The sequence below is a fragment of the Thunnus thynnus genome, chromosome 24 (assembly GCF_963924715.1).
Source record: "Thunnus thynnus chromosome 24, fThuThy2.1, whole genome shotgun sequence".
Lineage (NCBI taxonomy): Eukaryota > Metazoa > Chordata > Actinopteri > Scombriformes > Scombridae > Thunnus > Thunnus thynnus.
In genome coordinates, this window is record NC_089540.1 from 10718743 (window position 1) to 10742176 (window position 23434).

A 23434-nucleotide genomic window follows, 5' to 3' on the forward strand; every position below is an offset into this window, starting at 1 on the left:
CTTTGTGCGTTGCAAAAGGAAAATCGCAACAACAGGATTTCCTTACCACCATCCATGTGTATTATACTCTGTTGTTTTCATATATTCACTTTTTTTTGAACCCTTATTATCTGGATATATCTATTATACATAATACTGTGCATAAAGTATCATAAAACATTTATTTTTCAACAGAAATATGTCACCCTACTTTTTGTGTGTGCTCCATCCAGGCAGGTTTTGCAGAGCAGCTTAATAAGCAGCCAACCAGAAGCCTGCTTGGCACCAAGATGTGGTTGTTTTGTTTTAATTGGCTCATAGACAAAGAGCATGCTTGGCAACCGGAGGGACAAACACTAAGACCAAACACCTTGTAGCTACTGTGTAATTGAGGGAAGTGAAATATTATTTACTCAAAAAGGTTACCAACAAAATGATGCAGCAGCTTTCCAGTTTCTGATGCACAGTCGGTGGTTTCCTCAATTATCAAACGAAGACATCATGTCTGCTTGGAATTAGTATGTAGTCTGGATTTGGGACACGCTGATTCTGTCAGGAATGAGGACTTCAGTTTTATCTCTGAGAGGTGGCATGGTTGTGAAGTGATTAGTCCTCATAGCAAAAAGGTCCTGGGCCTTTCTGTCTGAGGGTGTAGAGTTCGTTTGCTCTGGTCCCAATCAGTGGATGAGTTGGTACACTTGTTATGTTTTCCCATTAGTTTGGTTTCTTTTCACACAAAAAGCTCAAGAAAACCAAAATGCATCACTAAAACCATGTGAGAACATTCACTCTGCTTATTAATCAGATGTGTCTGGGGTGGGAGCAAGAACGTAAACACAAGAAGGACGTCCTGAAGAAGGCCCTCTCACCGAATGTACCTTACTTTGTTTTACTAGTTCAGGTTGGATGACGATTCCCTCTTTGACTAGCTGCCACCAACCGTTGATTTCTCTCATCTGCATCCCAGCATGAAAAACACACCTGGCTCCGGGGGCTGTTTAGCTCTGACTTGTAAAGTATGCCTAGTAGTTGGGTCAGATCAAGGTCGAAGCACTTTCCCACCACAATTAAAACGCTCGAGAGTTTGTTTGGAAGAGGACCAAGACAACTCCCTCATCAGTTGCGGATGTTTTTGGTCTGTGCCCAAGTACGATGGCTGCCTTCATATCTGCCTAAATGAATCATACAAAGGGGAAAAAACGAACCAGAGTCTGATTCAACCAGTCTACATGATTTACTCTCACAGTTCAAAGACATGCAGGTTAGATTATTTGGAGACCATAAATTGCCCTAAATGTGAGTGTGCATATGAGTGGCAACCCTGTAATAGACTGGTGACCTGTCCGAGGTTTACACTTCCTCTTGCACAAGCTGGGATAGATTCATGGGAGATTACATGTGTCGTAATTTAGAAATCTGGTGCACCTACTTTTCTTACAGCGAGCCTCATCATACTTCTACTTTAATGGTGATTTCCTATTTCACAGCATCATATTCTCTCCACAAAAGATAATCATTTTTAAAATTATAACGGATGTATAACTGTGCAGAAACATAAATGTTAAAGAACAGAGTCTGTTGACAGAGAGGAACAGGACGATGAAGAAGGCTCAGATAGAGAACCGAGAGCGACCTCTCTCCTGCCTGAACCACCTCCACTTCTGCATTCGCTCTTGCTGAGGAGGAAGTGTGAGCGCTGACTTCCTGCTGCTCACACAGAGAGAGAGAAGGGAGGAGAGACCTACTGTAACTCCGGTCCTTACCCAGAATCCCTTGCACAAATTCAAGCAGCAGAAAGACAGGAAGTGTGACCCGGGCTTGATAACAGCGGGGGCGGCAATTTCTGAAAACAGCGGGCACGGAGCAGACAAGGAGGTGTCTGTTCTGTTTCCTGTTGGTTGTTTTGTCAGATGTGAGCGGCTGAATGTGTCTTTATGTGTCAAAATGAACTGTTTGTGCTCAGAGGTCTCCACACCAATTCAGTGAGAAACAAAGAAACCTCCACATGAGCTCCTCAGATGAGTGTTTTCGCTGCTTCTTTCTTATCTCTCTGGATTGCTCTAAACCCTTGCGCTCTCCTAACTTGCGCATTAAACAAGAAAAAACAAGAAAATCAAGAATACTAATCATTGTTTACGTGAATTAAAAGACTTCAGGCCTCAAAATGGCTGACCTGATAGCCTCCAGATATCATTATTCAGCTTTCATAGCAGACAAACCGAGCTTGAAAGCCTGCTGCTGCTGACTCCACATCAGTTTTGGTTTGATAAAAACCTGATGTGGAATTTTGGCACTGGCTGCCTCCTTCCTTCCTTTTTTCTTCCCTGGGATGCCAAATAAGGCCAGTTAACGTTGCCACATCTGCTGAAATTCGAGGCCTGCTTGTAGCTGTCGCTCAATGTCTCGGCATCTCGCTCTGACTCTGTAAAAGAATGAGAGGAAGAAAAAGAAAAAAAAAAGTGTGGCGTTTGTGTGTTTGTGTCTGCTGACTTGATCCCCTTCTTTTACTATGAAATGCATGACATCATCTAGTTTCTTATCCCCCTCCCCCCTTCTCTCTCTCTCTCTGCCTCTACTCTGTCTATATTTCCCGTCTTTTTTCAGTCTCCTGCCCTTTTTTTTTTTTTGCTTCTTCACATGTTTCGTTGTTATGTAACCCTGTCGAGGCAGCCAGGGTGAGATTGTGAACCTTTGCACCGCGTGGAGAAGACATTTCCCCTTTTCCTCCCGTGGCCACAGCTGCTTCGTCTCACCAACTGTCAGCATCAGAGTACACACAAATTAACCCAATAGACTCTGCACTTTTTTGTGGTGGAAACAAAATGGCCTAAAATGGAAATTCACCATTTTTCAACAGCTGATGTAACTGTTGGCTTTTAAATAGTTTTTTACGATAAGTTTGCTCTTATCTCTGACATTTTGCATGGTCTTAGAAGGAGGTAGGGTGCGTGAAAACGACCTAATGCTCACAAGAAGCTCTTGCACATATATCTCTGCAAGCTCGATGAGATTGTTTCCCTTTTTTCAATCTAAATAAATTCTACTAAGTCTTATTTCAAAGTACCGTCACACAAAAATGACCGAAACAAAGCAATTTTTTAGCAAGTAGCACCTTTTCACCTTTCTGCCAGATGTTTCCACTTGATTTAAGGAAAACATATGAAGCCTCAATGCTGCCTACCATCTTCCTGTTTAGCGTTACTTCCTCTAAGCTGTGAATAAGCACAATGTGCGTGTGTGCGTGTGTGTGCGTGTGGTTTTTTTACTTTAAAGTTCCGCTTTTGGAATGAGACGAGTGCTAAATGTCGGCTGAAAGCGAGGAAGTGAGACGCAGCGTTGTGGTTTATCTCAGATCAACCAAGTAACAAAGGACTTCAGTTCAAAGCCAAGGGGGGAATGAAAAGAGCGTGACCTGCACTCTGTCTTCAGATGTCCCCACTTAGATGTGTGTACGGGTGTGTTTCATCACATAAACTTCATTGTGAGAGCAGCTTTTATAGAGACGGGACTGAGGTTCAGTGGCCTCCACCTCCATCTATTGCGTTTGGTGTATTGCACCACAGATTCCACATGTTCAGCAGTTCAGAGGTTAACTATTTGCAGAAGTAGCAGAGCTGGAGGAGGGCACCGTCTCTCAGACAGCCAGTCATCAAAAGTGTGTGATGTCCAGAGTCCTGATTTTAAGGTTGTGTGTTCATACCGAGCAAGTTTGCAGAAGTTTGCTTGACCTCTGTACTGCAGCCTTTACCCCTTTAATTTAGTTCAACTTAACTAAATGATGCACTTATTCAGCTATTTTTTCATATTCTTTACTCAAGTGAAGACCGGATACAATTACAGCAACTGAACCTGAAATTTGAGTTTAAATTACCGCAAATTAACAACAATCTTTCTCGGCTTAAGTTACAACACTGCAATTGGATTTGTTTCAATTCTTCCAGAGTACTGATATTTGAGATTTAAGTTACATTTGAGTGCTTATAATCAACATTACATGTATGTGAAAGGGTTCACTTGAAGTGACGAACCTGTAGAGAATTACCACCAAATACTCCGACAGCTGACAGACAGCATGAAGCAGAAGCAGCATTGCACGCTGTGCGTCCATGTCATGGCGCAGGTGAGGACATGAGCGTGCACGCGAGGGCTGCAAATGGACTGAGCTTATATACAAGAGGATGTTACCCAGTCCTTCCCACTCCCTCAGTCTGTACTACATCCACACACAGGCAGCAGCAAGGATTGTTGGTGGTCTGGAATTAAATTAATTACATTTCCTGACAATTATAGGTTTTTTCCTCTGTTATAAAGATTCAGAGTTAGTCACAAAACATTCCCGGCTAAAGCTCCGGAAGCCTGATGTTAACGATACTGATAAGATAGACAAAGTTAGCAACTAGCCAGTCATCATGGTGGACCATTTAGCTACTAAAGAGCAAGATATTTCTCTGAGGAGACATTGGAGACCAAACAGAGAGCTAGATAAAGAGTTAAAATGTAGTGTAACATGAGCACTAGTAGAAAAAGAGTCATAAAATCAGCAAACCTCCTCATTAATGTCAGATAGGCAGCTTCTAGCTATCTAAAGTTTGCTAACATTAGCCACCACAAGCTACTGGTCATACAAGACCAAGTGAGGCTGTTGTAGCAAAAGGTTTGAGTGTAATGAAATGAGCAAAGGTGTGTTTTATTGCTTATGAACTCAACTTTTCATTTGTGAGGAAGGAAGATTGCGTTATTTCTTCTTTGAAATGTTGCATAGTCATGCTTTCAATCCTGTTTAAATCATATATGCCGGCCATGTGAAACTAAATGCACATATTTTTCAGTGTTTTTATTCTGTTCTGACCCAAAAAAACCAACCGTAGGTGTGATCACACCCTTTTTGACACCTTATCTGTTCACAGCGTCTTCTCATCTCATGGCTCAAACTAAACAGTGTGTGTGTGTCTTTTGTTGATTAGTCAAAGAGAGAGAAACAGATATGTGGTGACTCCTGCTCTCAGTTGGCTGTTGATGACTTTGCCACATGACCAAGCAGGAATTTGTGAAAGCGTGTGTGAGCGTGTAAACGAATACAGTACATGCATGTGGGTGCATTCCCATGACTTGTGTCCAATCTCAGTCCAGTAACACACCTCATCCCACACTGTCTTTCTCACTTTTTTTCTCTATCTTCCACTCCTTTTTTCATGTCAGCCCCTGCGGCAAACCATTTCTGATTCTCCGGGCTTTCTAATCATGCATCCATCAGACGGCTGAAGCGGAGGACAGGCGCCGAGAGAGGAGAAATGGAGGATGTAGGAGGGGGAGGAGGAATGTGTTTGGTAAATCTGCAGGGGGGGTGAGAGGAGCAGTGATGTGGAGGAAGAGAAAAAGAAGGAGAGGAAGGTGAGGAGAGGGAAACAAAGGAGAAAGAGGAAGAAGAAAGGGAAGAAGAGGAGAAAGAAAGGCGGAAGAGAGTGAAGGGGTTAAAAAGTGTCCTATCCACGCACACCGCAGGCTCATGAATCTTAACTGTGGGATATCTGGAATTCAGACTCAATCACCCAACGGAAATTACCAGAGAAAGGGGGGAGAGAAGGCTAAAAATGTAAAAAGGACAGTTCATACTGCCTCTGTGCTTTCTCTGGAAAAAATACTTGGGACATGTTTGATAGTTGCATTGACCTTGTCTTAATTCTTACACCAAAAAAAGCAGAATCATCTTGGGTATTCTGTTTCAAAGGAATTAAGACAGAAGTTGATCCCAATAAAACTATCTTTCCTGCTTCATTTTCATATCTGCTTGGCTGCAGTAAGACAAGATATGATACACAATGAGTCACGTTAGACAAAAGCCTTCTGCTACAGTGGTCATTTACACGCAGGGTGCAGCCCTCCCAGACAAAAGCACTTTCAGCTCTTATCTTCCATGCACTAAATCACACCTGTTCAAACCTTGTCATACAGGTAGATATTTAACTTAGCTCCTAGACATGTAAAATCAGTGTATTTACTCTTTTGTTTGCAAAATTCCAGCAGATGACAACTGTGATAAAATGTATGATAATGATAATAATCATTATCTTTATTTGAAGCACTGAGATAAAAAAGTTCTTCACATACTATAATGCAACATATGTATGACTTCCATCCCTCATATGGTGACCTGTCGCTGTAAGAAATGTTAGATGTGGAAACATACAGAGTCTGATTCCACCACCATATATGAGTCATGTGCCCTCAATTCATTGGCTATGCGTTCCAAACATGAGTAACTGCTTGATATCCTTTTACTCACAAATGATTTCAATCTGCAAGTCAGTAGTGTCCTTTTCTGCCACAAACGTATAGGCCTATAAGGGTCAAAGGCTACTTCTATTACAGCTAATATAACTCTGTTTTGCAGAATCTTCTGTGTAAAAAGTATGTGAAATAAAAATCCAAGAAAGCCTAACAAAGAGTGAAAAGTTCAGGTATTACTGGGCAGATATACATGTATTTTCAGTCTTTTATAAAACCATTTGTAGCTAATATCAGCATTAGCAAGGAAAAAACTAGAGTAGGATCTAACTTCATGCTAACGTTAAACAGCCAGCTAATATGCAGTTAAAAATTAGCTTGTTGTGTATGATGTGTTTGTCAATGAAGCAATGGCATTGTTATGTTTTTATCCTGGGTGGAAAGAAGTTAAGAAATACTGAGAATTAATGTTTAATAATTTCTATATTGTGTATAGATTTTCAAGGTGTAGGCACACATAGGCTGTGTCTCTGAAATCAAACACTGTTGCTAACACCACAAGAGGTTTATGTTTTCAGTTTCAAATGTTAGCTTCTTCAACAGGCTAACGTCACCTGCATTTTATGTAACATCAACTAGGTTGTATATTTTTCAGAGTATTATCGGCATGTTTCTTCGACACCTAACACACAAGAGTCAATGTTTAGCAATTTTTTAACTGACAATAACTCTCTTGAGCAAAGAAATGTGTTCTAATCTAATAAAATAAAATAAAAAAGAGAGCAAATAGAAGTGACATCTGGGGACCCTACTCTCTTCACATTAGCTTGTAGACCTGGAGTCCCCAGACAGTCCGCAGTTGGACGCTTTTCGTACTTTCTCAGTAATACTGACTTGGAAGGCCTTACACTCTTATTGGAGTTATTTGATGCCACCTAAACACCATATCTCTTACACACAGCTGAACCAAACTAAAGACCACCGAACAGCCTCTCACACCTGTGCACAGTTTGCGCTGCGATCATATTACAAATGTTAGTCCGGTAGTTGCAACTGCGAGCAATGTGGGAGGATGTGGTTATTTGTAACCCGGGCCCGCTGGTGGAGGATTTCCCACAAGGCCAAGCATGTGTCCAGTTGGTGTGTGTGTGTGTGCGGAAGAGGGGGTTTCATGGGAAAACAAATGTGATGAATCAATGTGAATAACTGTTTGTGCAACAGAGGGAACATATGGTTGTAACCACAGAGGATTTATACGTCACATCCTTCAGAGGAAAGTCATGTGTGTGAGCAGGATATTAAAAATACTCCTCTTTCATTTTTCTGTCTTATGTTTTGAGGTCACCGCTAGTTAGTTGATAAGAAACAGAAATTATAACAGAGCTCACAACTGGAGGATGCAACTTTGCTCTGTACTATTACTAAGAGAAGTATTGCATCACGTTACCGGAGGTGTCACAAATTTAAATTCTTAGAAATCAGCAACATAAACTGCACAATATTAAGTGTTACTGTATCTTGTGATTCTGTATTTGACTCAACCTTCCACACACATAAACCATCCCATATCAGTTGTACTTCCTTATTCAAGAGTTTTATAAGAAAAAGACAATATTGTGATCTGCCAGCGCAGACAAAACAGTTGCTAGTTTTTGTGGTTACATGCATCTCATTTCCTGCCTGAGGCGGTGCAACACTTAATAACTGTTTGAGTAAAGACTGTGACACTTTGTCTACATTATAACCCTCAAAATAGAAACTCAAGGAACACGGAAACCTTACAGAGTATCAGTCAAAACAAAATGAACCATGTGGCAAAAGAAACACAAAGAGAAGGAAAAAAAAAAAAAAAAGGCTCCAGTCAACTGTGATCACCCTCACCCTGGTGGGTGTGTGTGTGATGGGTAACCCCCCCTCTACACACACACACACACACACACACTGTCAAGAGCATTAAGCACAGATACAAAATAGACCTCTATCTTGCTCACAAAGCATGAAAACCACAGCCTTTAACAGTCTATCACGTGTGTTTTTTGCAGCGGCGGCACCATCCTGAACTCCAAATGTGTTAAAAGAGGCGACGTAAATAAAAACACTGTCCTCATCATATTTAATACATCCGATTGAGTAAAAACGCAGTAAAAGTGAAAGACAAACACTTTCTATTGTGGATATTTACCTTAAAAAACCACATTATGTTTGTGAATACCTTTTATTCTTTTGTGTTGCTTGATGTGCACACGCACACACACTTGTTTGGAGTGTTGGGGGTGTTTCAGGTTGTGGGGGGTGGGCTTGCAGGGACTTACCATGTTGTCATGAATGTCTGCCCATGAAGAAACTGATCACTTTAACAAGAAAGCCTCCCTCCTCCTCTTCAGGATTTCTCAAGCTCAGGGCGGGGTAATGTGTATGTGTGTGTGTGTGTGTGTGTGTGAGTGGGCGCGCGCTCGTGTGTGTGTGTGCTCATGCGTACACACCGTCAAGTGTGGCGTGGTCTGCACAAGAGGCGGAGACAACAAAAGCAGGATGTGATACAGCAGGACTCCACTTCCTCATAGAGCTCCAATGAAATCAGCACAGTGCAGAGAGCGCCACCTCTCGGCGACTGGGCGCCACAGCGGCGGCGTGCTGGTAAAATTCCATTCCCACAGATAAGGAGCGCACAAGTGCAGACAGGCCGCATTGAAATCATTTGATAAGATACAAGGAGTCTTGAGTGTGTTTTCAGGAATTCCAGTCATGTGTGGTTGGAGGGACAAAAGGCAGGGAGCGCGGTGTGTGTGTGTTGACTGCTGAAAGGGACTTTTTTTCTTTTTTTGGTCTTACATATGTCCACTGAAGGCCGAGACAGACCCCACCCATCTCAATCCACACATATAGAAGCACAGCACCCAGTTTGTGATGAGGGACCCTCCTGTGACTGGAAGGGTACATGTTCAAATTCTCCTGAATAACAACCAAAAGAGCAAAGAGCAAACAAACTTCCCCGTCATCTTGAAACTAAAATGTTGCTCATTGCTACGCCCCCAGAGAAATCTTCAAGCCGTGTACACTTGCGTTCGGAAAGAAAAGTTAAACATTAACGCTGCTAAAAGCCTCTCGGAATCTTCGACTTCCATTTGGAGTTTTAAAAGCCGTCGTTTGAAGACTTGAGAGCCAGGAGCTATTATGCGAAGAGACGCCGTATCAGTTTTCCCTCAGGCCCTCCACCGCTATTGGCCCAAAGCTGCATGAATCTTGAAAGCAATTTTTTAATACAAGATTACAAGGGTGATGTCATACTTCAGGTTACGTAATGACACCCCGCTCATCTATTTACATGTCATGGAAGTATTTGTGTGTGAATAATGACGTGTAATTTGATGAGAGTGTACTTTGAATTGGGGTGCTGCTATTAAATGTGCTTTACTGAAGTAGAAGCTCATTTGGATGTAAAAACTCAAATTCTCATCTGATTTATGTCTAATTTATGTACACAAAGGCAACTAGTTTTACATTAACTATCAATGGAGCCTCTCCAAAGGAACCTTTGTATCACAGATTAGAGAGTGGACTTTTCTTTTTCTTTTTTTCTTTTGCCAAATCCATTATAACCATAACAGACAAGAAGATATAATACATCCTATATACTGTAGGCAGAATAATTAAATTTAAGTGTGTTTTAGAGGAAACTTTCCTCTAAAGAATTGTGTGAAAATGTTGAGGGCATGAGGGGGGAGCAGAAGAAGGGGAGGGTTGTGTATTTTTCTTTTTCTTCTTTGCTTAAAGGATAGCTGAAGCAATTGGCCGATCAGTCGATAAGTAGATCGACAGCAAATTAATGAATCAGCAACAATTTTGATAGTTGATTTGTCATTTCAGTAGATTTTTTTTCAAGAAAAAATGACCAAAATTTGCTAAAACTTGCAGCTTAAATGTATCTAAAAAACAAACAAACAAAAAACCTTTACTTAGCCAGGGAATCTATGATAAATCATCTCTTTTAAAAGGGAGACCTGGCAAAAATGGCAGCATAAAATTGGTTTCACAAAGTTACACATAAACACATTACTTTACAACAATCACATCCAACACAACAAAACAGAATCTGAGAAATATGAACAAGATAAATTTGAACATTTCCTGGTTTTCTTTATTTTCTATGATAGTGAAAAGAATATCTCAGGATTTTGGGCTGTTGGTTGAACAAGACAAAACATTTGAGGATGTCAACTTCCTCTCTGGGGAACTGCTATTTTCTTAAATTCTGTAGACCAAATGATTAAAAGTTTATCAGGAGAGTAATCAACAGATTAAACTTGAATAATGATTAGTTGCAGCCCTAGAGGACAGGGAGTGTCTCAGTTTGAAAAATAATTAAACTTAGGATTTTGCCTCACTCCCCACCCAAATAACTTTCATACAGCCTCTAAATTACACTCAGATTTGGCTGCTATACTCAGTAACATTATGTGTGAACATTTCCATTCAAATACAATTACATGAGTACATATGTTGCCTCTCAGCCGCCCAGAGTATCTATTTTTGTCATTCACCCACGTCACTCTCAAGTATGTGATTATACCAAACTATTTCATTGGCTCTGAGGGCATAATAACAACTACCTGCGTACTAGACTGTCCGCTGTCGGGGTTTTGATGCATGGAAAGATTTCTTGTCTTGGTTCCACAACCATGAATTATCCTAAACACTCGTTCATCTTCCTTCCTCCATAACATATAATCCCACTTGAGCTGAAGACTTGCCTCATCTTGCTGTGAGATACCATCCACTCTCAAATTCTTGTCTGGAGGCCACTCAGCTGTTTGTATGTATAGGCTGCATGTTTCTGCACGCCAACATTCAACACTGTAGCTGATGCAAATCCTCAATCTGTATCACAACCATGCAGGAAAAAAAAGGTAAATTACAAGTCACACAGATTAACTACATTTTCTCATTATTGAATACTTTAATCCTTCGACTGCTGGGTCATGCCCTCGACTTTTTCTGTGTTTTGATGCTGAGGTTAATCCAGCTTTGTTGTCATTGTCAGAGCATAGAGAACAGTTGTGGAAATAAACAGTCATCTAACCACAGAGGTGTTCAACATCATGCTTGGTTTAGTGGGAGTGACCTAAAAAGCCAAATACACTCGCTTAATCTTTACATAAAGAGCTACAATAACTTTTTAGCTAAATCACACAGGTGCAATGCCATATTACTGTGATATTAAGGAGACATTAAGATTTTATGGGAATATTATGGGAAGATTATAAGATTCACCCCATTTACTCAGACTCACATTTGAAATTTGGCTTCAATCTCAACCCCAAACTGCTTAAAAAAAAGCAAAAAACCTTCAAAAAGAGGTGTTATACTGGGCAAATTGTGAGTTTAGTTTCAAGTATATTTAGTCCCATCATAAGGAAGTGATAACTCTTCAAGTGCTCCTTGAGGGTCAGGTTCTGTGAGGCTGCTGCACCATCTAGAGGTCACTTCAGGCAATTTCATAATCTGCAGACACATTCAACATGGCCGCTCCCTTGTAGACGTTTCTGGGATTCCTGTTTGTGTGCAGTTTTCTGCAAACCATGAGGGAGTTCAGGTAAACCAGCACAAACACACACAAAGAAATGGTTTAATATGTCAAATGGTACATACTGCTGTGTAGAAACAAAACATTTGATTTGCAGTCAGTGGCATGAGCTCATACATCTTTATTGGTCATTTTCTTAAAGATTACTTGACCTTCTTCTCTCTGCAGCCACCATGGATGCAAAAGAAATAGTCCACTGTGCTCTACAAATAGAGAAATCCAGTGCAGACAGAAGCTATGGGAACATCTTGACCCTCCTCGGTGACCTTGATAAGTCACACATCACATCAGAGCAGCTGGAAACAACAGACATTGTCAAAGTTCTCTACAGGCTGCTGAAAACCTGCTCTGATGACGGTGTGAAGAAGGCAGCGAGGTGCTTGTTGTCTAAGTGGAAGAGACAGTACAGCAAAGATACACGAGGTGTGAAATGCACAGAGGAAGGCAAGGATCCTGAGCTCTCCTGCAGGGTTTCTCTACCAGATGAAGGGCTTTCCAAGCAGGGGGATTCCCAATCTAGTTCAGTGCAGACACGTGACGGTGCTGTGGAGAATGCGAAGGCCCCTGTGGAACAAGACGCTCCATCCTTAATGGCTAAAGATGCAGAGAGCACTTCTGTATCTTCTGATTTCTCATCTGTAAGAGCCAAATGTGTTCAGCTCCTCCTTGCCGCCCTCAGCCCTGAACCTTCTGAACAGGACAAAGCTGCAGACCTGGCTGGAGACGTAGAGCAGCACATCCACAAACTCCACACATCCAGTCAGGTCAAGTACAAAGCCTGTGTGAGAAGCAAGGTCGCCAACTTGAGGAATCCCAAAAATGGACATCTTCGGCAGGGCCTCCTGAGCTGCTCCCTGTCTCCTGAGGCCTTCACCCAGATGTCGGTGGAGGAGATGGCCAACGTGGAGCTCCGGCAGCTGAGGGAGCAATACTCATCCCAGGGTGTGACCGAGAGGCAGCTCCCTCAAGGTGTGGAGGGAATAGAGACGCAGAAGATCCGCTGCAAGCGGTGCGGCGGGTCAGACTGCAGGGTGACGCAGGTGTCCCGTGGTGCCCTGTTCCTGCCTGCGTGGGTGCGGCCGGGAGGCCCTGATGAGGACGCAATGACCTTTGTGACCTGCAGCAGATGTGGGCAGCAGTGGTACCACAGCAGCTGGGTCTGCCTCTAAATTAAAGGATGGGTTTACAATTTTTCAAGTCTGTCTTAAAACAACAGTCAGGAGCCCAAATAAACATTGACACATGTTTTTCTTGCTGTAATCATTCCTCCTGTTTATACCGACCATTAGAAGATCCCTTCATGATGCACTTACAATGTAAGTGATGGGGGCCAAAATCCACAGTCCTTCTTCTGTGGAAAAATTTATTTAAACGTTTATTTTAAGATAATATGAAGCTTCAACATTGAAATGAGTCAAATCAAGTAGATATCTTTCAACATTGCAGTCTTTTTAGTGCCAAAGTCCCTCTTTTTGTTACTATATTTCCACTGCAGCTCAACAGGGAAACACTGTACAAGGAAACACAAAGGAGGAATTATGTGCTAATGAGACTGTAAATGTGGCAGATATCCACTTGATATGACTAACTCAGACTGCTGGAGCCTCATATGAGATAATTCAGATAAACCTTTTAATAGTCAATATGAACAGGAAGAATGATTACAGTGAGGAAAACCTGTTTCAGAATTCATTTGGGCTCCTGACTGTTGTTTTAAGACAAACTTGAAAAATTGTGAACCTATACTTTAATGTCTAACGATTACTTTCTTTATTGATGAAATATTTGGTCTATAAGTGTCAATAAAATGCCTGTATTGCTTGTTTTGTCCGACCAACAGTCCAAGGCCTAAAAAAATCAGTTCACCATTATAGAAGATAAAACAAAACATCAAAAAGTATTGACCTTTTAGGAGCTAGATTTTGGGAAATTTCCGCTTCATAAAACGACAAACTGTCGTTGTGAAACTGCCTTATTTTTGTGGTTTTCCTGTTGCCACCGCAGTTGAAAGATTTCATGACTCTGTGTGAGTTGAGAAAACCTTTTACAACATGTTGGCTATCAAAACTTTGTGGTCAAAGCTTATGAGTGTTGAAAGGTGTAATATTTCAACTCAGAAGTGCTGATATGCGTCAACAAAATGGAGACAAAAAGACGTTCTTACAGCCTGTTGGATGCGTCTAGTATTTTCTTTAATACTGAAACGGGAGGAATGGTCAGAGGAATGCAGAGTGGAAACGAACGACAGCATTCTTGCAGTATGGAGCGCATACTGGTGGTTGAGACAGTGAATATTTTAGGATTTATCTTGTATTTTGCATGTCTAAATTTGGACTTTTAATAGAAAACTTGCCATAAATCCATTACTATCTTTCTCCAGCAGGCAGAAAAGCTGAGTCACTGCCTATTGCAGTTGCAGGCTGAAACCACATCTTTTTAAGAAGTAGCTTTTGTCATCCTCTTCCCGCTGAATCATTTCCTGTCTCCTCCACTCTCTCTAATTGCCCTTCAGTTTAGCTTTACTTACAGTAGCTCAAGTTACTGCTTTTCCTGGCTTCTCTTTCTTACATGAACATTTTCTGGTCAGAAGAAAAGCCGCAGAGGCCTTGACCTTTGCCCTCACTGATGTATAATTGTGCGTATTCTGTTGCACTTTTAAGAAGTAATTCTCAGCATGAATTCTGGGTAAATTCTTTTTTTTTTAAAAAAGAAGAAGAAACATGCTTCCAGCCAGCTACAATATCCCATTCATTTGCAGCAAACTGAATCCAGTAGATGAGACATGTGACCTTAGAAAACGGTGAGCATGTGAGTCAGTAATCTGCCGTTCCGAACTGCCTCTGGGACGGAAATCCCATGGTCCTCCACTCTCCATGCATTTAGCCAACGTGGCACAATGACTCATTTACACGTCACTGTGACATCATATCGAGGGGCCTTTACTGTACAGGCCAAAAGCTGTTTAAATCACTCTTTAAATGTATTTAAATGTGGGTTTTTTTGTGTGTTAAGCACTTGTGTTCCTGTTTTCAATCCACATCAGACTGTATAGGCCAGTTATAGGACATGCAGCAAATATTAGTCACACTGTGAGACCAATAGTTCTGCTTTCATGTCACATGTTTGTAGATCTCATTTTGGTGTAAAACTTCTACATTTTTGAACTGAAAGTGCATGAGATGCACACCTCCATCATGCAAATATAGCTCCTTGAAGTGGATTTACTCTGTTCTTTATTTTCATTTCTTTCACCGTTTGTGTTCCTCCCGTTGAGAATGTTCTTCGGCGCAAATCAGAGACATCCAAAGATAAAATTCCCCTGCAACGAAAATCCCCCTCTTCATGGTTAATCGAATGTCATCAGATATGGAGCAGCTGTATCTTGTCAGTCAGATACAGTAGGAGTGTGGCTGTGTGGTATCTCTCTCTCTCTCTCTCTCTCTCTCTCTCTCTCTCTCTCTCTCTCTCTCTCTCTCTCTCTCTCTCTCTCACTATCTCTGGCATTTATCTGTCCTGTGTCCGCTCTCAGATCCGCTCACTATCTTGTGGGTGTTGTGTTGGATGACGGCTTTCACCCTTTAGGTCATGGTGGCCTGTCAAATCAGTTGTGTGTAATCGTCATCGTTCACACACAAACAGGTAAAATATACTTGACAGAAGTAAGATGTTGGAGTTGTCATATATGAAGTGTCTAGTTTACAAGAAAACAATTTCAACCCACTTTAATAGGCATAAATTGTTATAATCTTTGCACATTAATGCAGGGCAAGAGCATTGTACAAGGAATATTGCAGTAATATACAATTTATATCCCACACTGTCAGGTCCTTTGAACCAGTGGTTTCCAACTGTTGTCTACACACTAAACGGGGTTAAAATTTTACCCAGTTTGGGTCAATATAGCACCAGTACAACATAGGGTTAACTTTACCCAGAAGCAAACTGTTATTTTGACTCAGTGTTACAAGCTTTAGCTAAAAACTGACACAAATTTATAGTTTCTTGTACAAAACGATGTGCATATGACATTCAAAAGATACATAGACATTCAAAAGTTATTAACAATCAATAACAAACTGTGATGGGTAAGTTTAAAAAGAGTAGAGTAGATTATAACAAGCTGTAGTTTGAGTAAATAACCCTAGAGTTAAAAAAAAAACCAAAACACTAAAACTGGGTCAAAGCAACCCCTTGTCTTGAGTGACAGTAAGTTATTTTGAAACATTTTTTAACTTACTAAGTGTTCTGCATGTTTTCAGTCATACATAATTTGACTAGTTTTAATGTCGACCTAATCTCTAAATTTTAGAGCCTTTAATTCAATAATTCCAAAAGATCAAACACAAAATCAAATGTGGATGCACATGTCTGACCGCATCCAGGAAAGCGCATGATGAGTGGAGGATGGTTTCCAGCCGGAGGGACAAACTCTCGCGAGGCTAGCGTTAGGGTTTTGTATAGGTTATTATTAAGATATCGCGAGAGTTCCACCCTCCGGCTGATCCAATCTAGCACCAACCGTGACACACTCGGGTCATATGAGCGTCATCAGCGGCTGAGGGTCCAGAGAACTGCGGGGACACCATCCGGAGCGCCATGACACCGGCTGACAGCATCACCCTCCCGGGATGAATGACAGGTATTTAACCGCCACACCGACAGGTACACTTAACTGAGAAAGGAAAAGTTTTATTTCAATGACAAAAAATGTCCATTTGCTGTCGTTTTAACCCGCCGGTAAAGTGGCGAGTGTGCAACTGTTAGCGCGTCCATTATCGGACAGCTGCAGTTTGTGGAAAAGCTTCCATTATCGGACGAATCCAGCGCAGTCGTGCTTTTCCCCATAGTTTCCTCAACATTTTGACGACGACATAACACAGGCAAGCGATTTTTCATATTTAGACACCTCAATGCACTCGTAGGCTAGTTTTTGTATCAATAAACGTCTGTTTTTTAGGTCATTTTATGCTAACTGAAATCAGTCAGGCGAGTCTGCTTTTTCACAAGTTGTCGCGGTTAACCACTTGTATTTTCCATGATGTTGTATCCATCATTGCCTACATTTCCACATTTTTTGAACTCTTTTTTTTCAACAAGAGTGGAGAAAGAAAGTAGAAGTCATGCTGGAGAAGAATAAAGGGGAGTAACAGATGGATAACATTCACCATGATCGACTGAGTGTCCGAAAATGGATCCTTTCAAGCTCCATTAGATAAAGTATTACAGCAAACAAAGCTGTATTTATGATTTAATAATATTTTCAGTGCAAACAGTTAACTGTACTTTGATTTAGACGTTGGCAAAGTTACAAAGTAAACTTTAAAATGCTGTTTTCGACCTTTTTATCACGCTGTTTGAGTTTCCTGTTTCCTATCAATAAATCTGGTTTATTGATAGGAAGCATGTTATTTCCTCACCCACAGCAGAGGTGTCACCTGACCAAACTCTCCTACCATGTCTCTCTGTTATCCTGCTGATTTAGCATATCTGTTCTTGCTCTGCATTTAGAAAACACCAATAGAAATATTGCATTTTGTGGACCTAAATCAAATTATGTGTTTATATGTGATTTTATTGGAAATAATCCAGCAGAACAGCCTCCTCTTTAAATAGTAGCCTGCTGCTGAACCAGGCACATGACTCCTGTGTGTGTGTGTGTGTGTGTGTGTGTGTGTGTGTGGGTGTGTGTGTCTGTCTGTGTGTGTTCATTCATTCCTGCTCTCGTTTACAAATGTTAATGCTTCCCCAGAAGAAATGACAGGAGCGTCGCTGGAGTCTGTGTTTTTAAAGGTCCCAAGACAAAGACATCATTTACCAGATTTTGTGTCTTTAGGCTGAAAATGCATTCTGCTGCCAGTTCATGTGATAGCGCAGCCTATAAGCACTGAATCCCAACTCAGGGACTTAACTCTTCACTTCATTCAAGTCTTTAATGTCCAATAAGATGTGGATTTGGTCAATCTTGTCCTAAGACATACATTAGTTAGATAACTCTAGGTGTGAAGAAATACTCCACTTACAAAATGTATCTTCGAGTGTGACATAATCACCCGCTGTAGGCTTGTAGCGTGACACGGGAGTAGTGTATTTAGCCACAGTGTGGAGAAACTATGACTGTGCCTGAACGTACAGATTAATAGCAGAGTAATCGATTATGTTGCAGGAGCTGATTTAGAAGCATTGCAACTATTGTGAATCCAAGTTGACTGCAGCTGCTGTCCTCTGTGAAGCGAACGTGAGCGGAACTTTTTACAGCCACGTTTCAGGCCCACAAGGGGGTAAGAATTTGTTAGTGGAAAGATAGATTTTTGTGGAGTATTTCTTGAGAGTGGTTGCTGTACATTTGGCCCAACACATACTTAAGTTAAATGCACGAAGAGAAGTATTTATACCAGTATTTGTTATCCATTAGAGCTACAATGATTAGTGGATTTATCTGGGGCTGCAACTTTAGAAGGCAAAATGTTACAAAATAGTGAAAAACTTGCATTCATAATTTCATAGAAGCCCCTGTGATGTCTTTAATTTGCTTGCTTTGTCTGAATAGTCCAAAAACAAAAGATATTTGATTTAGTGTCATGTATGATAAAGAAAAACAGAGAATCGTCACATTTTATAAAGGCTGGAAGCAGATAATTTTTGGCATTTTTGCTGGAACAATGGTTGAAATGATTATTCAATTATCAAAATAGTTGCTGATTCATTTTCTACTAATTGTCGCAGCTCTAAATGGATCAATCAGTAAATTAGCAGTGGATTCATCTGCGACTGTTTTGATAATCTAATAATTATTTAAGTTCTCATGTTTTTGACTGTTGGTCGGACAAAACAAGACGTAATCTTGGACTCTGGGACTCGTCCTGATTTGCTGACGTTTTACAGACTGAATGATTAACCAGCAGATTAACCGTTAATGAAAAAAGTCATCAGTTGCAGCCGTAGCACCCACTCGCTTCCTTACACTGTGACAACCAGTGATGGATGAGTGAGGAGACGCTACAATCTCACTCTGCTCCATCTTACTATCTGAACTGTGATGGATGAACTGATCCAAAGCTCCTCCTCGCTCGCATTTAGAACTCCCACCTTCCTCTCAAGAGATTTGTTCTGGGATGTGGGTGGAGTGAAGCAGTATGTAAAGTATGCAAGTGTGTGGTACGGGATTAAATTTGCACTTAAATCCGCATTTTTTCCAGCTGAGCCTCTTGAGTGCCCTCGGCCACTTGGAGATCTGTGGAGTTAAATAATCTCTTTTTCCTCTCTCTCTCTCTCCTTCAGATTTTAAAGAAAATGAGCCGTGTGCAGACATAACGGTGAGAAATGGTTTCAAATGCTTTTGTCTGCTGTTGACCGTGTTGAATGTCATCACTTGTGGACGACTCACTGGGTCCTGTGATCAGCGTCCATGTGATGCACAGCATGGATCGTTTCATGCATACAGTACACACAGTGTATGAAGTTCATTAGTTGCATAGTGTAATGAGGGGGCTGAGGCTGTTTAATAGGATTAGCTAGTTGACTGACTTTAATTAGTGCGAGTGTGAGGAAAAGATGTAAACAGTCTGCATTAGTTTTTATTTTTCAGTTGGGGATAAAGTGAAAGTTGGCTGAGAAGTTTGTTCTTATCTCAAACACAACTTTATCTGTGAGGCGTAAGGTACAAACTCACTGCAGTCACTGCTTAATTAAATAAAAGTACCAACACACCCAGTGTCAAACTGACTGTCGCATTGTCTGACAAAGACCTACTAACATTAAAACTGTGCTTAAGAGGAATTCTGCTTGGTTTCAGTATGAGCTGTTTCCAAATCACTCATACATGTAAGCATAATAGTTCTCTGTAAGTATGAGTATATACAGTACATAGACAGTATGAACACCGCGCTGTCAGAACAGTCCCATAGTGTTCTTTGTTTAGTGATTTAATTGAATGAGATGCTCTATCAAATTTACTTACTGAATATGAATCGTTTAGAATTTGCTATATAAATGCTGCCATTGTTTATTGAAACAAAAATTGCAAAAACTATGAATTATTTTAAGTTTGGATATATATTTCTTGAGTATAACACCTTTTTTTCAATAGTTCTGATGGTGTAATTCTTGATACGACCATGAGATGGTGCCAAAGTAAAGAAATTTAAAAATACTACACATATTGGCCGTTATACGCAAGATGCGATATTCAAAGAACTAAACGTTTTGCTAGATCATGTATCTGCTGAGCTTGAATGTTCATTATTGACCTTGGAAAGCGCAGTTTAATGAAATTCTTAGCAAAAACGCCACTTACTGTAAAATGTACGTAGCTTTCAGCCACATCTTGTGGTTTAACTAAATAAACATGGTCAAGTGACTTCATGCTAAGTTTTGTCAAACAATATATTTGCTATTTAGCTAAATGGCTGCCTGAATATTTTGTACCTTTCTCTTTGCTGATGAAAGAGAAAGAGCAGATAAAGGATTCAAGAAGTCATTTGTTAGACTCCAATAGCATAGCAGGTATTTTAACAACTTGGACAACTATCGGAGCCCAACATTCTACATACTAAATAATATACCCCAGTGTGGTAATACTAACTAACAAAATTTACACAAACACAAAAATAAACAGGCTCAGACTGAGTCTATCATGGTCTAACATAGCCATTAAGTATCACTATTTAACATAGAATAGTAATAATGCTTTGAAAAACATTTTTTAAGGGATTCTTTCTCAAAAATGTAAAAATTAAATGTGGAGAAAAAAACAGAGATAGATAAAACAAGATTGTGGATGTGGTTTTCTGCACTTTTTCTGTCTCAGCTGATTTAAAGTTTTTGTGCTTTTGCAGGTGAAAGTCCTCTCGTCATTGTTGGTGTCTCCAAACCTTCCGTGCAGCCTAACAAGCCTTCAGCCATGATGTCTAAGTCAGCTCTCTTGAAGGTGATCCTTCTGGGTGACGGCGGCGTGGGCAAGTCATCGCTCATGAACCGCTACGTCACCAACAAGTTCGACTCGCACCTCTTCCACACCATCGGCGTGGAGTTCCTCAACAAGGAGCTGGAGGTGGACGGCCACAGCGTCACGCTGCAGATCTGGGACACGGCGGGTCAGGAGCGCTTCCGCAGCCTGCGCACGCCTTTCTACCGCGGCTCTGACTGCTGCCTGCTCACCTTCAGCGTGGACGACGGACAGAGCTTCCACAACCTGGCCAACTGGAAGAAGGAGTTCACTTACTACGCTGACGTCAAGGACCCAGACAACTTCCCCTTTGTGGTGCTTGGCAACAAACTGGATGTCCCCGAGCGGCAGGTGTCAGGGGAGGATGCACGGCAGTGGTGTCGCGAGAATGGCGGACACCCATACTTTGAGACAAGCGCCAAGGATGCTACTAATGTAGCATCAGCCTTCGAGGAGGCTGTACGCCGTATTCTGGCGTTGGACGACAGAGCTGACCACCTCATCCACACCAACACAGTGGACTTGCAGAGGAAGACTCACTCTGAACCCAACTGCTGCTGAGTGGAGATGGTGACCCAGCAGGAGCTCATGTGATGCTCCTGAAGTTGACACATACTGTATGTCTGAGTGTGGTTTGTGACTCTGCAGAAAGAGGAACTGATGGCGTTTGATCAGCAGCTACATGATCATTTCGGTTAGACTTTTGACCTGGATGACTTTTGTAATCCAGTCTTAATGTTTTTAGACCAAAACTGACAATATTTTGTGCCAATGTTCAGCATTCACACCACACAAGGGAGAAAAAAACTTTTTTTAATCTAAAAAAAATCTGATGTCTTGCAGGTTTTATAGACACATTTGTGGTCTGAGACGAACTTCAGTTATATCTGAGGTTGACGTGAATGACTGAAAATGGCATAAAATGGCATAAAAACTAAACCAGCTTTAAAGTAGCAACAGTTCTCTGATCACAAAGCATTTCAAACTGCATTTTGAAAGGTGAAAAACCAGTTTTGACGTCACTGAGCTGTGGCTGCAACTTTTAGTCCACAAAAAGAGAAGTGCTGTGATTGTGTTCTGCCCATAGAAGCAGATGCATGACTCATATTCAACTACAATACAGCAATAATGCTATTCACTCCGCAGAAACCGTACAGCCATGTTTACAACTAAAATAATGTGTCCTATTTAATGCTGATTGTCCTTAAACAGCACATTAATTTAACAACATGCAGTCTTTTAATACATAAACTATTAGACAACAACTAAATGTAAGTTATTAATGTTTTTCTGGTGCTGGTAAAATGTTTTTTGTATAAAACAAGCCAATATTGTCTATTAATTTTAGTTGAGATATATAAAATGTTAATTTTCCATCTATAACTCAAACTCTTCATGTACACTATATATAAAGTACCTAAAATGTGTGCATTGTCAAACAAATATGAACCTTTAAATTTAGCCATTACCCATGTAGTAGATGAATGAATGAGAATGTCTACTGTGCCCATTACTTTGAAATGATCAACGAGATTTTATAATCTAACATTTTTTAGATATAGATCTTTTATTTTCTATTCTGTAGTAGCCTCTGTTATGTAATTTGGAGTTTCCCTGAAGAAGAAAAAGAGCTAGCATGAGACTCCAAACAAGCGGTTGATATTGTTTTCACCTGTATTTCAGTATATTTCGATCACCACCCCTTCTCTCACTATGAAAAATGGAGAACACAGATGAACTTTGAATTGCTGATGTAAATTTCAGATGACTAATAAAAACACACTGTGGGCGTGTGTGATCTTTATCAGCGCCACCTTCTTTATTAAGGAAAATGACTCCCGACATTTTTAACACTGGAAATAAAACAGTGGCTGACAACGAAACTGAAGAAAACTGTCTTTTCTGTCTTATTTAAAATCGCTTAGTTTTGAAAACCCTAATTTATTCCACAATAAATACAGGAGAGGATAACAAATATATCTTTTGAAGAGCAGTACCCACTTTATCCACCAGATGGAGCTCATGTATCATAAGTTTGAAAGACTGAGGCTTGACATGCTGGCCTTTTTTCATGGAAGACATTTTGACAGGTCACAGTATGAAAACCACAGGTGTAAATAATAAAATTAATGGCTGCTTCAGTTTCAGGCTCCTAGTATTGTGCATGCTGGCTCACTGTCACACTCATGACTTACTGGGACACTCAGTGTTATTAGTAACACCTGTGCTTTTCTCACAATGACAAGTCAGGAGTGTCTGCTGTATAAAAAAAATAGGCCTATTCGTGTATTATGCAGACATAATGGTGCTTGTACATGCCTACACACAGCTCTGTGAAGAGGTCTAATCAGATAATGTAAGTGAGAACACCTGTGTGGGTGGACTCTGGGGGGTTAAAACTTCACCACAGCAGTTCATTCAGTACTGATGCAGCTGTAATATTTCAGATTTTTCCATTAAATGTAACTGATGATGATGAACTTCTCAATGGCTGTTTGGAAAACCAATTCCTTCTTCGCCTGGAAGTAAGCTGACATATTTGTCTTTAAAAAGATCTGGTCCATATTGTTGACACCTGTTGCAACAAAGACTTTATGACTGCATGAGACTAACATTAGAAACATGTTGGGATTTCAAATTTATTTAATTTATTAGATAGAACTTTGTCAATGTCATGCAGCAGTAAAATCAATACAATTACC

The 23434-nt window shown here is 40.6% G+C and overlaps 2 protein-coding genes across 5 annotated transcripts; both read left to right on the plus strand.

The window, feature by feature from the left end:
- The first annotated feature begins 8603 nt into the window (after positions 1-8603).
- Positions 8604-15008, plus strand: LOC137177164 (transcription elongation factor A N-terminal and central domain-containing protein). Its single transcript, XM_067583292.1, has 2 exons — positions 8604-11797; positions 11957-15008. Exon 2 carries the CDS (start codon positions 11962-11964, stop codon positions 12955-12957), a length of 996 nt encoding a protein of 331 aa, XP_067439393.1. The 5' UTR covers positions 8604-11797; positions 11957-11961; the 3' UTR covers positions 12958-15008.
- A 1278-nt stretch (positions 15009-16286) lies between these two features.
- Positions 16287-22615, plus strand: LOC137176882 (ras-related protein Rab-9A-like). 4 transcript variants are annotated; one of them, XM_067582896.1, is made up of 4 exons: positions 16305-16427; positions 17952-18066; positions 19067-19101; positions 20623-22615. In XM_067582896.1, the coding sequence occupies exon 4, from the start codon at positions 20688-20690 to the stop codon at positions 21291-21293; it is 606 nt and encodes a 201-aa protein (XP_067438997.1). In that variant the 5' UTR covers positions 16305-16427; positions 17952-18066; positions 19067-19101; positions 20623-20687; the 3' UTR covers positions 21294-22615. The 4 variants fall into 4 exon arrangements, with proteins under 4 accessions (XP_067438995.1, XP_067438997.1, XP_067438996.1 ...); XM_067582894.1 differs by lacking the exon at positions 17952-18066 and having other exon boundaries at positions 16287-16427; XM_067582895.1 differs by lacking the exon at positions 17952-18066 and having other exon boundaries at positions 16327-16450.
- The last annotated feature ends 819 nt before the right edge of the window (positions 22616-23434 follow it).